The following is a 15,374-nucleotide window of genomic DNA, read 5'->3' on the forward strand; positions in this document are numbered from 1 at the left end:
ATGTTGATCCTTCCAATCCAAGAGCAAAGGAGATCCTTCCATTTTCTGGTATCGTCCTCAATTTCTTTCTTCAAAGACTTAAAGTTCTTGTCAAATAGATCCCTCACTTCCTTGGTTAGAGTTATCCCAAGATATTTTATGCTATTTGTGGCTATCATGAAAGGTGATGCTTCTCTGATTTCCCTTTCTGCTTCCTTATCCTTTGTGTATAGAAGGGCAACTGATTTTTTTGGAATTGATCTTGTATCCTGCCACACTACTAAAGGTGTTTATCAGCTGTAGGAGTTCTTTGGTGAAGTTTTTGGGGTCGCTTATGTACACTATATGATATCATCTGTAAATAATGAAAGTTTAACTTCTTCCTTTCCAATTCGAATCCTTTGATCCCCTTATGTTGTCTTATTGCTATTGCTAGAACTTCAACCACTACATTGAAGAGGTATCGAGAGAGTGGACAGCCTTGTTATGTTCCTGATTTTAGTGGGATGGCTTTGAGTTTCTCTCCATTTAATTTGATGTTAGCTGTCGGCTTGCTATAAATAGCTTTTATTATAGTTAGGTATGACCCTTGTATCTCTACTCTCTCCAAGACCTTTATCATAAAGGCATGATGAATTTTGTCAAATGCTTTTTCAGCACCTAATGAGTATCTTATGATCCATCCATACCTCCTATAGATCTTTCTGAAAGTAGATAAGTTGTTAAAACATATGCACTCTTGTCTACCCATATTTAATAAAGCGTTATTGAAATAGTCATGATTAAAAATCAACCTTGATGTCTCTCAACAGAAGAGGAGATATAAAAAAATATTTATATAAAATTTTATGATTTCTAGTGTTCATTCTGGATTTTGTTGAATATTTAATATCAAAATTTAATATTTGAAGTGTGGTTCTATGATTAGCTGGATAGTTTTGGAATATTGGAATTTAGAAATTTTCTGTAGGTAGTTTGATAATTAGTTCTCAAGACAATGGAAGCACAAGATTTGGTTAAATATTCTGTACCTGCCACAGATGAAGCATAAGTCCAACTCTCATGCTGTTTGGAATTCAATTGTTCTAAGCATGAAGTTGATTTTCCTAACATGAACTTTGTAATACTATGTTCTGTGTGTAACCATGAATTTGTGAGTGCTCTTGAAACAATAATACATGTCTCACTGTGAGTCACCTAATAAATTTCCTGGCAACATTTCTAAAGACATTAGTATAAACAGATTGATAGAATGTCATCTGACCCTTTTTTTTTCTCCCAAAAATGGCATCCACCCAGGGGCTTTAATTTCTACAAAGATGACTGATGTCATGAAACAACCTGAACTTGCCTCATATTTGTTCATAACATGGGCTTTAGACATCAGATGCAGAGCTTCTGAGAAGAGTGTTAAAGATCACAATGTGTGAGAAAATGCTTTCAAATAAGAAGAAATCAGGAATGTACAAGTATCTATCTTTGTCCAAAGATTTAAAAGCACTTGGGAATACATGGATGCCCATATGCTAAGCAGATATGAAAGGCATTTCACAATTACACTGCCCAGACATACAGATGGACAAATATTATTTTCCTCTTTTTGCTCCCAATAATTCCACTTTTTTTTTTTGCAGTCAGTTTCATTTTATCCAAGAGATTTTGGAGAAGAAAGCAAAATGAAGACTAAGAGGGAGTCTTTTTAGCAGTTTGCCCCTTCTCACTTTCATTGTAATAGTGCATTGGCCTGTGGAAAAAGAGTATTTAAAGAATATTTTGAATATATAGTAAGTTACTTTGTATGTTGTATGAAGTGTCATCATGAATATTTCATTAGGGCTAGACGATGAGTATCAGAACAATGGTTTGGATTGTCTGCCCTGTTGTCACAGCCTGCACATCAATAGGCAACCCCAATTCTTTTAGAGACTGGAAGCTGACAAGAAAGTACTCTCTACAGTGTTCCATCATATATAGCCATCTGTCTCACAGTTTCTATAGCACTGTTGCAGGACAGGACTTATTAAATGAAACCCCATTTCATTTCAATTAGTATCATCCTAAGTGGTCCCAAGCAAATTGCCATAAAGTAAAATCAACTGATGGACATTCATCAATGTGTAGGTTCTAAAGCATGTGCTAGGGCAACCAATACTTGTGACACCTAGCTGTGAAGAGTTTTCACATAGACATCCAGTTACTCTCTTAAATGATCTGATGTGATCCCATTATCCTCAAACTGCATCAAGACTGGAGGTAAGAGACTGGTCTATTGTGAACATCATATGTGTTCCTATTTCTCCATTCCTCATTTACATACATGTAATTTGGATGAAATTTGATATCATCAAGGTCAAAGTCTTTGTGTCTCTCTAATGTCCCAATTTAATGGATTGTGGAGTATTTCATAAAATAGTAAGATTTCTGGAAATTGTTCCCAGTAGTTATATAAATCTTGAAGTTGTATACATCTTAATGCAAAAGCAATGGTGTGGATGACACAATTTGAAAAAGAATCATACCTAATTTTGTTACAGAGTACCTGACTATCACCACACCTATTCTAATACTGTAGGCCAAGTCCTTCCTCCTTAATCCTCTTCCTAAAGAGAAGATAAATCCTTGTATATTCATTGTCAAATGTGTGATAATCAGCTTATGAGATGATTTTTTTCAAGTGTTCTAAACTGAATCTGCTCACACTGTAGGCACTTGGGACCTCATTTCTCATCCTGAGTGAAAGTAATTACACAGTAAACAGTGTCATTCTTCAGTTAAGACATGCATTTGTATACATAAGTATGAATGTATGCTTCTTCTTGTGTATGGATGTATGGTTGTGTGTTTTGTATATCTCTGTTTGCATGTGTGTTACTGTGTAAATATGTGTTTCTGTATATCTGCATATCTATCTGTATGCGGAACTAAACATAAATTTGTCTTCACCAATGTCTTTCTGAATAGGAGTTTGTTTCTGTGAATAACTTTCTGTGTATTTTTTTAGTGCATATGTTTATGTGTTGATCTGCATGTTGTATATTACTTGCACATATGTATATCTTTCTCTGTGTCTGTCTGTCTGCCTCTCTCAATCTGCCTTTGTATGTGAGCACAAATCCCTCTATGCCAATACCTCTCTGTGTAAGTGTTTTCATCTGTGAGTGTCTCCTTGTCTGTAATTGTAGATTCAAGTGTGCATGTACTTCTGGGCCTTGTATGTGTTTTGCAGGTTTCTGTTTTTGTGTGTCTGTTTTGGTGCATATTTCTCCTTGTGTGTAGCTTTGTTTTCAGGTGTGAGTGTTGGCATCTATGTGTATGTCTGTATAAAATATATGTAGCTGCATTATGTATGTCTGTATGGATTTGACTCTCTTTCTCTCACTGTGTCTGTTTTTCAAATCTGTGCTTGATATCTGCATATATGTCTGTTTCTGTTTAGGGTTTCTTTTTCTTAAAGAAATTAAATTCTAGGAAAATCATCAAAATTTTATTAGTCCACTTAATCTATTGTTATATCTCCCCTGGACACCTTCAGTAATACTGCCTTTAAAATGAAATAAAATGCATTTTATGAATTCAAGAAAGGGTACACACACTATAGAATGGTGTGTCTCTCTCAGCTGCACTCCTTTCTGAGGAAAAGACGCTTCACTAATCCAGTTGGAGGCAGAGTGATTATGAACCAGAAAGAAAATCTTCAGAAAGAGTATGACATTTTTCATATTTGGAATTTCCCATATGGTCTTGGACTAAAGGTGAAAATAGGAGAGTTTAGCTCATATTCTCCATATGGTCAACAGCTGCATATGTATGAAGACATGATAGAGCATGCAACAGGAAGTAGACAGGTGGGTCTGACTTAAATGTGCTCTTTTGCATTACACAGCAGTAACAGGAACAATGGGATTGATTTGTGATGTCCTGTAAATTACTGCAAATAAACAGTCACATTACAGAGTATTTTCTGGCTTCCTATTTTATGTTTTTACATTTCCATTTTCGATATGACAGTTCATTAATACTTTGAGGATTTTAGATACGCAGACAATGAGTTTTTTCATTCCAGAATATCATTCTGATTTTTACTATACAATGTAAAATGAGTGCCACTACTGTTCTATACTGTGTCTAGGAAAGAGAGCCACTTCTTCTTGGTACAATTATGTGAGTAGACAGTGATTGGCACCCTTTTTGCGGAAATTTGACACAGGTGTTGAAAGACTGAAGGTAACTCTAAGGGAAAAGTATCATATACAAATCACTAACATTTATTAGATAATTTTTATAAAGCCTTTTTACCAACAGTCCCTAAATTGCCAACATATTGAACCATATATTAAGGTAATATTTTCATAACTATGAATTATAACTTTATTCATTTTTCTTTCTTTTTTGGTTTTAAGTAGATATGGATACTTTGTATATATGTCTATGTAAGACTGATATGTATGATGTCAATGGATACATATCTGTTAAAGAAATTGCTACCTAGAGAAACTTTGCTTGGTCCTGTATATTCATTCATATTTTAGTCAAACCAAAGAGTGTGTGTCTAGTTACCTTATCTGTGTGGGGGAGAAAGTATTGGTAGTAAAAGAAATGGCTTTTTGATGTTTATAAATGATAAATTCCATTATGGGTCTAAAGTATGCTGTAAGTGAACTCTGATGTGGATGGTTTTAAGATATCCAATTCATACTACTCCCATATTATGTGGCTTGAAATTTAAAGTAGTTAATTTCAGTAAATTCGTCAAGTTAGATCTGAAGTTGTATCAGATAGCCCAAATAGTATAAAATCTACAAAATAATATTCTTTGTCAGAGTGATGAGCAGAGTTACTATCAGGGAATAAAACATCTGGACTGAAATTATAGTCAATGACTGACATATACATTCAGGGAAGAACAATGATTTTACAAGTACGATCTTTCCAAGACAAACTGAGCATGGAAAAATATCTACTGAAAGAATACAGATTACCTGGGGACCCTTTAGAGCCAACCCCAAAGTGGCTCCATAGTTAAGATATCTTCTTCCCTGCTATATCCATCCTTCCTCAACCATCCCACTCCCCCAAGTTCTCCCCAATCCTCCCCTTCTCCCTCTCCCTCCATCCCACCCCTACTCTCATGTTCCCAACTTTGGCCTGGCGATCTTGTCTCCTTCCAACTTCCAGGAGGATCGATATGTGTTTTTCTTTTTAGGTTCTCTAGGATTGCAAACTATAGGCTCAATGTCCTTTGTTTATAGCTAAAATCCACTAATGAGTGAGTACATATCATATTAATATTTTTGTGTCTGGCTTACCTCACTCAGGATAGTGTTTTCTATTTCCATCCATTTGTATGCAAACTTCAAGAAGTCCTTGTTTTTTACTGCTGAGTAGTACTCTAATATGTATATATTCCATACTTTCTTCATCCATTCTTCAATTAAAGGGCATCTAGGTTGTTTCCAGGTTCTGGCTATTACAAACAATGCTGCTATGAACATAGTAGAGCACATACATTTGTTGTATGATAAGGCCTCTCTTGGGTATATTCCCAAGAGTGGTATTGCTGGGTCCATGGGTAGGTTGATCCCGAATTTCCTGAGAAACCTCGCAGGCCAACTTCAGCAGCAGCCTCAGGCCGACCATGGCTGGATAGGACTGGCCACTGGGGTCCTGCATGGGCTGGATGCAGACCGGAAAGGGGTGAGGGGGGGCGCTAGCTATGACATCACTGCGGCAGGGGAACCGGAAGTTGCTAACCTCGTCTCCCCACCCCCGCTGGAATTCCCACAATTCCCACGCCCTCCCACCACCACTGAATCAGTGGGGGAGGGGGAGGGGGCGGGGCTGCGTATGCGGGGTGTGGTCAGAGCCAGGGTGACGTCATCATCGGGGCCAGGGTGGGAAGGCATGCTCGGAGTGAGGCAGGGGAGCTCAGGTCTGAGAAGGGGGTCGTCCAGATGTCATTGACTCAGGATGATGTCACCACCTCCCCCCCACCAGAAGTGTGGAGTTACTGACAGCCACGCGGCCCCCCCTCCTCCACCGGAAGTTCCCGGAATCCTGGGCCTGAGAGTGGTGGGCGCCAAACCGGGTCATGGGGATCATGGCAACTATGGGAAGTCAGTCACCGGGCAGGAGGCGGGACTTCTGCAAGACTGGCAATCAGGGGGCCAGGGCGGGACTTGTTAACTGGGAGTTAACCAGTTCATCCCACGGGTTGGGCTTTGGTGTGATAACCAGTTCATCCCACGGGTTGGGCTTTGGTGTGATTGAAAGCGGAGGTGCCCATGACATCATGAACTTTTTCCCTCTTTCTAGGAATACAGAGCAGAGTGTGCAGATCCTGGAAGTCCCGCCTCCCCGGGGTGACTGACAGGTGATTTCACACGTGACACGGACATCATTGCCAGGCTCGGGTTTATTTCTTAATAAAAACACCAGGAAGAATGAATCACTTCCAGGTCAACATCTCTGGGTTCGGTTCACTTCTGGGTCGGTGGGGGTGGGGCTTCATCTGTGTTCCAGGACCCCGGGGCGGGGCTTCCTACGAGGCCAGGTCCTTCCTGAGAGTCTGGTGGGGTGGGGAGGGTCAGTAGGGGTCACGGACAGGCCCGGCCCCACCCTGCAATCCCTGACCTCTGACCTGGGGATTGACCAAAGCGTTGTCGCTGACTTTGTCCCGGATGTCGGGGATGCGGGGGAGGAGGCGTTGCCAGATGAACCTAGGGTCGGGGGTCAAGGCAGCCAATGTGAGGCCACCGGAGACATCTTGGGTCAGGGCGGCCATGTTGAGGCCTGAGCGGCCATCTTGGGCCATGGCAGCCATGACAGTCATGTTGGGTCAGGGCAGCCAATGTGAGGCCATGGCAGCCATCTTGGCTCAGGGTGGCCATGTTGGTTCAGGGTAGCTATGTTGATGCCTGAGCGGCCATGTTGGGTCATGGAAGTCCATGTGAGGCTAAGGTGGAAGCCATGTTGGGTCAGGACAGCCAAATTGAAGTCATGGCGGCCATGTTCGGTCAGGGCAGACATGTTGAGGCTATGTCAGCCATCTTAGGCCAGGGCGGCACCCACTCACCTCCTCCAGGCGAGCGCCAGGCCCAGGGCGCAGGTCAGGGTCACGGCCATCATGATGATGTAGACAGGCAGGCGGGGGACGGCGGGGCGGTCAGCGCCTGTAGGAGTGGCGCATGGAGGTGGTGGCGGCAGGAGGGATCGGAGTCATATAGGAAGGGGCGGGGCGGGGCTTAATCGGGAAGGATGGGAACGGGCAGGAAAAGGTGGGGCTCATGTTCACAAAGGGGCGGGACCCACCAAACTTCACTGGGGGACTCCACGCACTCCACCGCTTGCTGCGCACGTCGCCCACACGCACCCTGACCACGTGACCCTCCCGTGGCTCTGGGCTTGGGAACTCGAACTGGTTCTCTGGGCGGCTAGAGACGGTGACCTGGGGAGGGGTCAGGTCAGGGGCGGGACTTCCGGGGTTGGTGGGGGCTGGGGGATCACTGCGGGGTTAGCTCACCGCAGGGTCAGCTCACCATGGTGTCCGGGTCCGTGTCCTAGAAGACAGGAAGTGGGGTTACAACGACAGGAAGTATGACCAGAACAACAGAAGTCTCGCCCCCAGGAAACAGGAAGTGAGGTCAGAGCAAAAGTCTCGCCCCCTCCCCCCCGCCATTTCCCAGCATCCTCTGGGGCGCACGCACTGTGCTGCGCAGGTCGAGCTGGTAGCGGAAGTCAGCGAAGCTCATGGCGGCCCAGGTGCGGGGTGGAACCCAGGAGACTGCGCAGTGTGAGGCATTGCAGCTTCCGGTGATGTTGCGGGGCGGGGACAGCCGCTCTGGGGGCGGGACCAGTGGTGAGGGAGGCCCAGCCCACAGGCAGGAAGTCCTGCCCTTCAGCTGTAAGTCAAAGCTAATCATGATACCAAACAGGAAGTCCCACCTCTCAGCTGTCACTCAAACCTAATTCTAATACCAAACAGAAAGTCCCACCCCTCACCTGTCAGTTAACTCAGGTCCCAAACAGGAAATCCTGCCCTTCAGACGCCAGTCAATCACACCCAGCCCTGCCCACACACCGGGAAGTTCCGCCCCCAGCCATGATGTCACCCACCGATGGCCTTGGTATTCAGGATGATGTCATAGGCCCTCAAGGAGCCGCCCGACTGGCTCGAACCGGCCACGGTCACGTGAAGCCGGTCCGGCAGCCCTGTGAGGTCATCGATGCGGCAGCTGGAGGGGGCGGGGCCGCTGGGACATCCGGGCAGCTTGTGGCCCCTGGGGGGTGGGGCAAGGGTTACTTGGGCAATGTCACCCCTCCCCTACCTATGATGTCATTGTGTGGAAACCTATGTTGTCTCCCCGCCCGATCTATGACATCACCGTCACCCGAGGCTCACGTAGCGTTGCGCAGGACCAGGAAGTAGCGAGCGTCTGGAGGTGCAGCAGGCCCTGCCTCCCAGGTGCACGTCATGGCAGCCGCATCATGGATCTCGCAGGAGACGTTGACAGCCTCGGACCCTGGGGGCCCTGGGGGAAGTTTTGACGTCATTCTGGAAGCCCCACCCCCAGGGACACTCAGGAGGGGCTGGAAATGGGGTGATTGGCGTGCCCCACTCACACCCGGAAGTCCCGCCCCCGCACCAGGCAAGATGTAGTCCAGCCTCTCGTGGATGGTGACATTGCCCATGGTGGCGTTGACCCCCAGCGTGACCCCGAGGTGCAGGGTCAGGAGCCTGAACTGGCAGCGGCACCCAAGAGGATTCTGGGGGAAGATGACATTATACGAGACCCCCCTCCCGGGAGGCTGACGTCAGAGATGATGTCATCGGGTGTTCCCAACCCTGGGTAGGGATGACGTCATCGGGAATCCCCAAAGCTCTGGAGAGGGATGATGTCACTGGGGGCCCCGCCCCTCCGAGAACGGATGACGTCACCACGAGCCCTGATCCCCACCTGCATCCTGCGCCTTGTCGGCCTCCCGTGCAGGGTGAAGTTCACGTAGCATGATGTCACCGTGATGTCACTGGAGCAGAGCCAGGTCAGCGTCCAGGTGCCAGGGTCGAAGGTCAGGTTCAGGGAAGAGGGCGTGGGAGGGGGCGGGACTTCTGGTGCGGGGCCTTCGGGCACCGGGCGGGGCCACGTCAGCTTGGAGTCAACCCGAAGTCCCGCCTCCGCGGTTAGAGAAGCGAGGGTCAGGGTGGCGAAGAGCGGGAGCAACATGGCGGCTAGGGGCGGGGCCTTGCGGGGTGGGCTGGGCCGGGCGGTCACCTGTCAATCAGAAGACAGAAGCATGATGGTGTCAGCTGTCAATCACCTGGGCACTCAGCGTAGCCCGCTGCCCCCAGGAGTACAGAACACAGTACCCAGGTACTCAGCACAGTACCCAGCATCTTAGAGGACTTAGCCTGGGACCCAGTACCTGGGAAAACTCAATGCAGGGGGGCTGGAGCGATGGCTCAGAGGTTAAGAGCACTGACTACTCTTCCAAAGGTCCTGAGTTCAATTCCCAGCACCCACATGGTGGCTCACAACCATCTGTAATGAGGTCTGGTGCCCTCTTCTGGCCTGCAGTCACAATACAGACAGAATATTGTATCCATAATAAATAAATCACATGGGAGGACTCAGCACAGCACCCACCACCTGAGAAGATTCAGGACAGCATCCAGGAGGACTCAGCACAGCACCTTTACAATAAGTATAGCACCTGGGAATTCAGCCCAGAACACGAGAGAACTCAGCATAGCACCTTGAGAGAAAGCACAAGACTCAACCTAGCATCCAGAAGGGCTCAGCCAAGGATCCAGGAAGACTCAGCACAGCACTCAGCACCCAGGAGGACACAGCACCCAGGAAGACTTAGCACAGCCTCAGGGTAATTCAGCCCACCACCCAGCATTCGGAAGGACTCAACCAAGCAACCAGGAGGCCTCAGCCAAGCACCAGGAAGGACTCACTCAGCATAGAACCCAGCACTCGGGAGAACTTAGCACAGCACCTTGAGAGACAGCACAGCATCTGGGGACTCAACCCAGCACCTGGGAGGACTCAGCTCAGCACCCAGCACCTGGGAGGACTCAGCCCAGCACCCAGCACCCGGGAGGACTCAGCCTAGCACCCAGCACCCAGGAGGACTCAGCCCAGCACCCCCAGCTCCCTGCTCCTCACCCGGTCGCCATCGACTGCACTTCCTATTCTGGGAGAGGAACTGAGTGATTGACAGGCGGGTGATGGACAGCTGGAAATGGGGAAGTGGGCAGGGCACAGGGTGATTGACAGCTGGGGGCGGGTACCTGGCTTGATTGACAGTGAAGCCCGATGACATCATCTTGGGCGGTCTCTGGTGCAGATGGGAAGTGGCCATGGCGCAGTCCCGCCTCCTGTCAATCACCGGGGATATCTGACATCACTGGGGTCACGTGGTTGGAGGCTGTGGATGACGTCATGGGCACAGCACCTGTCAATCATGGGGGGGGGCTGCCATGAGGCCTGGGATTTCCCCTCCCAGGATGCACTGTGGGCGGACTGAGCACAGAGCCCAGGACTCAGCATCCAGATCACCCAGCACCCGCATCACATAGCACATAGCACCAGCATCCAGCACCCGGATCACCCAACACCCAGCACTCAGCACCCGGATCACCCAACACCCATATGACCCGAATCACCCAGTACCCAGCACCCGGATCACAAGCACCCCCACCCCATATCTGACCCCCATCGCTGACTCAGCTGAGATCCCCATCGCCCCCGCGCAGGCGCACTTCCTTCCTTGACTTCCCCAAAATGCCAGGGCCGGGTGGGGAGACCGAGCTCAGTCCCCGCGGTGCTCGGTGTTTAGTACCTGGGCTGCTCCGTACCCGCGGTGCTTGTTCTTTAGTACCCGGGGTGCTCGGTCCCCGCGGTGTTCAGTGCTTAGTACCCGGGGTGCTCGGTGCTCAGTCTGCTAGGTGCTCGGTGCTGAGTCCCCGCGGTGCTAGGTACTAAGTTCCCGGGGTGCTCAGTCCCCGCGGCGCTCAGTGTTTAGGACCTGGGGTATTCGGTGCTCAGTTCGCTGGGTGCTTGGTGCTGAGTCCCCGCGGTGCTAGGCGCTCAGTCTAGGGTGCCCGGTGCTTAGTACCTGGTGTACTCGGTCCCCGCGGTACTCGGTTCCCTCGGTGCTCAGTCAGCTGGGTGCTTGGTTCCATCGGTGTTCGGTGCTCGGTCACCGCCATGCCCGGCCCCGCCGGGTCCATCGCCGTCATCCTCCTGCTGCAGCTCCAGATCCGGGAGAGCGCGGGTGAGTGGGGATGGGCGGGCGGGGTCCTCGGGGCTCGCGGGGTCATGTGGGGCCCGGGCCGGGGTCGCGGTGACGTCAGAGAGGGCGCAGCCGCGTGGTACCCACTTCCGGGATCCGATCAGGCACGGGTGGCGGACAAGGCTGGGGACGGGAAATCCCGCCCCCGAGTCCAGATTGACAGGTGGAGTTTACAGCTAGAAAGTCCCGCCCCGGGCGCCCAGACTGACAGGCCGGGAGCGCAGCCTCGGGGCGCTCAGTCTCTCCCCGTCCCTGACGTCACCCGTCCTCGCCCCCCAGAAGACTTCACCGTAGTTTGCCGTGACCTGCGCGACGTGGAGGTCACGTGGGACCCAGCCGAGCATGCAGGGGCGAATCTGAGCCTGACTTGGCGGTGAGTGATTTCGGCCGGGGCCCCGCCCCCTCCCCGGCCTCCCCAGGTCCCGCCCACCCTCTGACCACGCCCATTTCAGAGCCACGCCCACTAAGGCCCCGCCCCGACTCCCCTCATCTGCACAGCTACACCTCAGAACCCCTGCGGCCCTGCCCCCGGTACTTCCTGTCCGGCGGCCTCACTTCCGGCTGCGTCCTCCCAGTGCGCAGCGGACGCCCCCTGGAGATTGACGTGCGTCGGGGGGCGGAACCCGTGTACCACTGGAAGGGGCTGGCCTCAGCCTTCCGTGAGTGACAGGGAGGGGGCAGAACCTGGTTCATGAGTGACAGGGAAGGGGGCGGGGACTGGTTCTTGAGTAATGACTGACAGCTCTCTTGCACTTGTGTGCACGCTCTTTCTCCTCCCCCCCTCCCCCCTCCCGTCCACAGTGAAGCCCCGCCCTCCCGACAAACTAACTCTCCATTGGCTGGACGATGCCATCCATGTCACATGTCCTGCCCTCCCCCACATTGGCCTCGATTATGTCATCCAGCACCGAGGGATGGGGGACACGGACTGGGTGGTGAGCAGCGACATCATTGGGTCCCAGCATCCACTGGGGCAGGGGTGACATCATCAGGTCCCAGCTTGCAACGGGGAGGGGGTTGGGTGACTTCATGTCTCAGCATTAGGTCCCAGTATGCATGGGTGTGGTGGGCATTATGCCATCGTCCCAGCATCCACTGGGGCTGGGTGACATGGTCGGGTCCAAGCAAGCAACGGGTGGGGGAGTGATGATGTAATAGGTCCCAGCATGCAGTGGGGTGGAGGTGACGTCATCAGGGTTCTATGCGCAGCCTTCCAGTGAAGTCACTGGATTGTTGCCCATGTATTTCCTGCTTCCATATGTCACCGGGGTCACGCCCAAAGACTTCCTGTCCCGTCTCGCAGGCCTCCGCTCCAGCGCCCTCCTGTGATGTCACCGTGGGCGGAGTCGACCGCAGTGCCTGCCTAGCCTTCAGGGTCCGGGCGTTCCCGCGGGAATCGTTCTATGGAGGCGAAGTGCAGCCTAGCGATTGGAGCCCTGTGACACAATGGAGGGCCGGTGACGCCATGGGTGCAGGGAATGGTGGGTGACGTCATGGGCGGGGCCTGGCTGGCAATGTCAAGGGTTTTGGGCTGTACGTGGGTGACGTCATGGGGCGGGCCCTGGCAACTGACGACACCCGTCCCGTGACCCTGAGGCCCCGCCCCCAGACTCCTGTCAGGCCCCGCCCTATTCCGGGTTCCCAAAGCTCCAGGTCGCCTGTGGCCTCGTGACCTTGCTGACATCATTGCTGCTGCTGCTGGCACTGTGGAGGTGGGGGCAGGGCCTAGGAGGGGTGGGCGGGGCCAGGGACAGGGCAGGGAACAAACTCAGGCTCTCTGCTTGAGGCTGCGATGACGTCACTTCCTGCTCTGCCCCCAGGGTCAAGCACAGCCTCCTCCCCTGGGTCCCCGACCCCAGGGGTGGCTTCCGAGGACTGTTTGAGCGACATGGTGGGAACTTCCAGGTATCGCCCACCCACTTCCTGTCAGGGTCCCGCTTCCTGTCCCTCATCGTTCCACTTCCTCTCTGACTTTGGACCAACATTGGTTCCCACCACTCACTTCCGGCCCCACCCCTCACTCTCGGCCCCACCCCTCATTGCAGGCTCCGCCCTTAAACCCCAATCTTGCTCTTAACCACGCCCCTCACCCCGCCTCTCCAGACCCGGCCTCAAAACCGACCCCACTCTCGCCCTTAGCCTTGCTCAGGCTGAGTCCCGGCCCCGCCTCTCACTTCTGGCCCCGCCCCCAGGCCTGGATTGCACAGGACGTGTCTCCGCCCCCGAAGCCCGAAGCCATTGACCCCACTGACCCTGCTGAGGTGGCCCTGGTCCTGGAGCATCATGGGAAGGGCTCGGCACCCGACCCAGCCTTGGGGTCTCCTGGGCTCCCCTGCCAGGGCCCGAGGGACAGGGACCTGGTGAGGGTGGGCGGGGCCACCTTCGTGATGGATGGAGGTTCATACATGACCCTGTGACCCCGACGTGACCCTGCTGGCTGTGACCCCGTCGGCCTTGATGAAAGAATTAGCTCATAGTGCATGCTGGGAAGAGGGAAAATTTCTGGGTCTGCATTTCTAGTAAAACGTCACATGTGAGTCTCAAGTATTATGATGTCACATGTGAGTTTCTGGTATGTGAGTGTCATATTACTGTGGGGTTCTTATGCACAGCATGACGCCTCGCAGACTGAACTACATCTCCTAGCATTCACTGCGGCTCCTTCCTTATTACTTCTGGCTGTCAAGCAATTTTTTTCCTGATTCCGAGTATAAGCCAGCAGAGCTCTTAATATTGCGGGTGCTGTGAGGTGAACTACTTCTCCCAGGATGTACTTTGATTTCGTTATCTCACTTCCGGCGGGGATTCACGTACTTCTGATTCCCAGTATGAAGCAGGGCTGTGGGGCTCTCACGTTGAACCAGCATGCATTACGGGGCTACTCCTGACTTCCGGCTGTCAACGCGTCCTGATTCCCAGTGTAAACCAGTGCAGTCCGGGAATGCAGCGTGGAGACACAATTTGGGCCTCCCAGAGTAAACTACATCTCTCAGTATGCACTGCGTCGCCGGGAATCTCACTTCCAACTGTAAAGCACATTTTTCCGATTCCCAGTTTAAGTCAGTGCTGTGCAGGACGGAAGCCGGTGTGGGCCTACCAGGGAGAACTACATCTTCTAGCTTGCACTACGGCCCCTGGATCTCACTTCCGGTAACCCGAACTTCTCGTTCACGGCGTCTGTGACCATGGTAGGATCCTATTGTGAACTACATCTCCCAGTATGCCCGGCGGCTCTTCCTGGACCTATTTCTGATGTCATTAGCTGTCACTCCGACCGCCGGTACAACCGAAAGTGTTCACCACTGCGCCGGTTTCTCGGGCACGCCGTGTCCGTTGACCGGGGTCCCAGGTGAACTACATCTCCCAGAAGCCTCGGCGGTGTTCTACAAAACTTCCGGTACATACCGAAAACGCCCGTGCCTGCCTTATTAACGAATCCCCGCCGTGGTCTATCGGTGGGCGGTGTTTCGCGGTAAACTACATCTCCCAGAATGCTCGGGATTGCTGCCGAGTTCGTAAAGTTCCGCCGTGACTGTGAATCGGGGTCCCATGTGAGCCACGTCTCCCAGAGGGCTCGGCGGTTTGCCCAACTACTTTCTAGTATACACCAGAATCGCGTTTGACCAGCTTCCTAGGCCCCACGGTACTTGGTAAGCGGTAATCTCTGGTGAACTACAACTCCCAGAGTGCTCGGCCCTTTCCTACCTAACTTCTGCTAGAAACCCGAAGCGGCCTTCCCCATTTCCGATTCCACACTGGGGTCGCGGACAGTTCGAGCGGTGGGAACTACAAGTCCCAGAATGCTTCGCTATGCTTATCGGAAGTTTACAGAATTGAACGGGGTCACGCTTTGATGGACCGGATGTAAACGGGAGCTCTCCGTCCTACACCGGAAGTGACCAAGGACAACCGGAGGGGACCGAAAACGACCGGAACCCTAGCGAGCCTGACCGGAAGTACTCCGTCCCCCATTCAAAACCCCTTTGGTGGTGCTCGTCGAAAGTCCCTCTCCTACCCGGAAGTCCCGCCCCACCCGTATCTCTAAGGCCTCCGTCTCTGCCATTGGCCGCGGAAATTTATTCATTGCGGTTATATAT

The 15,374-nt window shown here is 51.6% G+C and overlaps 2 protein-coding genes across 9 annotated transcripts in view; one reads left to right on the top strand and one right to left on the bottom strand.

Moving 5' to 3' along the window:
* Positions 1 to 6,373: 6,373 nt before the first annotated feature.
* On the bottom strand, positions 6,374 to 11,194 carry LOC126494996 (granulocyte-macrophage colony-stimulating factor receptor subunit alpha-like). The gene is made up of 12 exons (XM_050132611.1): positions 11,101 to 11,194; positions 10,149 to 10,273; positions 8,934 to 9,248; positions 8,622 to 8,742; positions 8,378 to 8,507; positions 8,092 to 8,255; positions 7,683 to 7,816; positions 7,515 to 7,535; positions 7,288 to 7,423; positions 7,052 to 7,148; positions 6,617 to 6,695; positions 6,374 to 6,544 (listed from the first exon to the last, which is right to left on the bottom strand). The coding sequence occupies exons 1-12, from the start codon at positions 11,192 to 11,194 to the stop codon at positions 6,518 to 6,520; spliced, it is 1,443 nt and encodes a 480-aa protein (XP_049988568.1). The 3' UTR covers positions 6,374 to 6,517.
* The window catches only part of LOC126495003 (cytokine receptor-like factor 2), a 10,211-nt gene continuing 5,661 nt past the window's right edge, over positions 10,825 to 15,374 (top strand). Inside the window, exons 1-8 of one of the 8 annotated variants that reach the window (XM_050132626.1) lie at positions 10,825 to 11,259; positions 11,557 to 11,650; positions 11,776 to 11,936; positions 12,079 to 12,212; positions 12,560 to 12,758; positions 12,887 to 12,989; positions 13,098 to 13,182; positions 13,470 to 15,233. In XM_050132626.1, coding sequence (XP_049988583.1) covers positions 11,193 to 11,259; positions 11,557 to 11,650; positions 11,776 to 11,936; positions 12,079 to 12,212; positions 12,560 to 12,758; positions 12,887 to 12,989; positions 13,098 to 13,182; positions 13,470 to 13,694 — 1,068 coding nt within the window. In that variant the 5' untranslated portion in view covers positions 10,825 to 11,192 and the 3' untranslated portion in view covers positions 13,695 to 15,233. Of the gene's footprint in view, positions 11,651 to 11,775; positions 11,937 to 12,078; positions 12,213 to 12,559; positions 12,759 to 12,886; positions 12,990 to 13,097; positions 13,183 to 13,416; positions 15,343 to 15,374 lie in introns of those variants that run through there. The other 7 variants (XM_050132627.1, XR_007590098.1, XM_050132621.1 and 4 more) reach the window with 7 other exon arrangements.

This window comes from Alexandromys fortis, unplaced genomic scaffold, assembly GCF_014885135.2.
Source record: "Alexandromys fortis isolate MF-2015 unplaced genomic scaffold, M_Fortis_MF-2015_v1.1 scaffold_433, whole genome shotgun sequence".
NCBI classification, from domain to species: domain Eukaryota; kingdom Metazoa; phylum Chordata; class Mammalia; order Rodentia; family Cricetidae; genus Alexandromys; species Alexandromys fortis.

Bases quoted from the DNA above. Each gene is read 5' to 3' on its own strand.
- LOC126494996 (XM_050132611.1), bottom strand. From the start codon at position 11,194: ATGGCGGTGACCGAGCACCGAACACCGATGGAACCAAGCACCCAGCTG. The intron at 9,249-10,148 runs GTGAGGAGCAGG...TCTGATTGACAG, and splicing joins GTGCAGTCGATGGCGACCGG to GTGACCGCCCGGCCCAGCCC. The intron at 7,536-7,682 runs GTGCGTGCGCCC...CCTGTCTTCTAG, and splicing joins AGCTCGACCTGCGCAGCACA to GACACGGACCCGGACACCAT.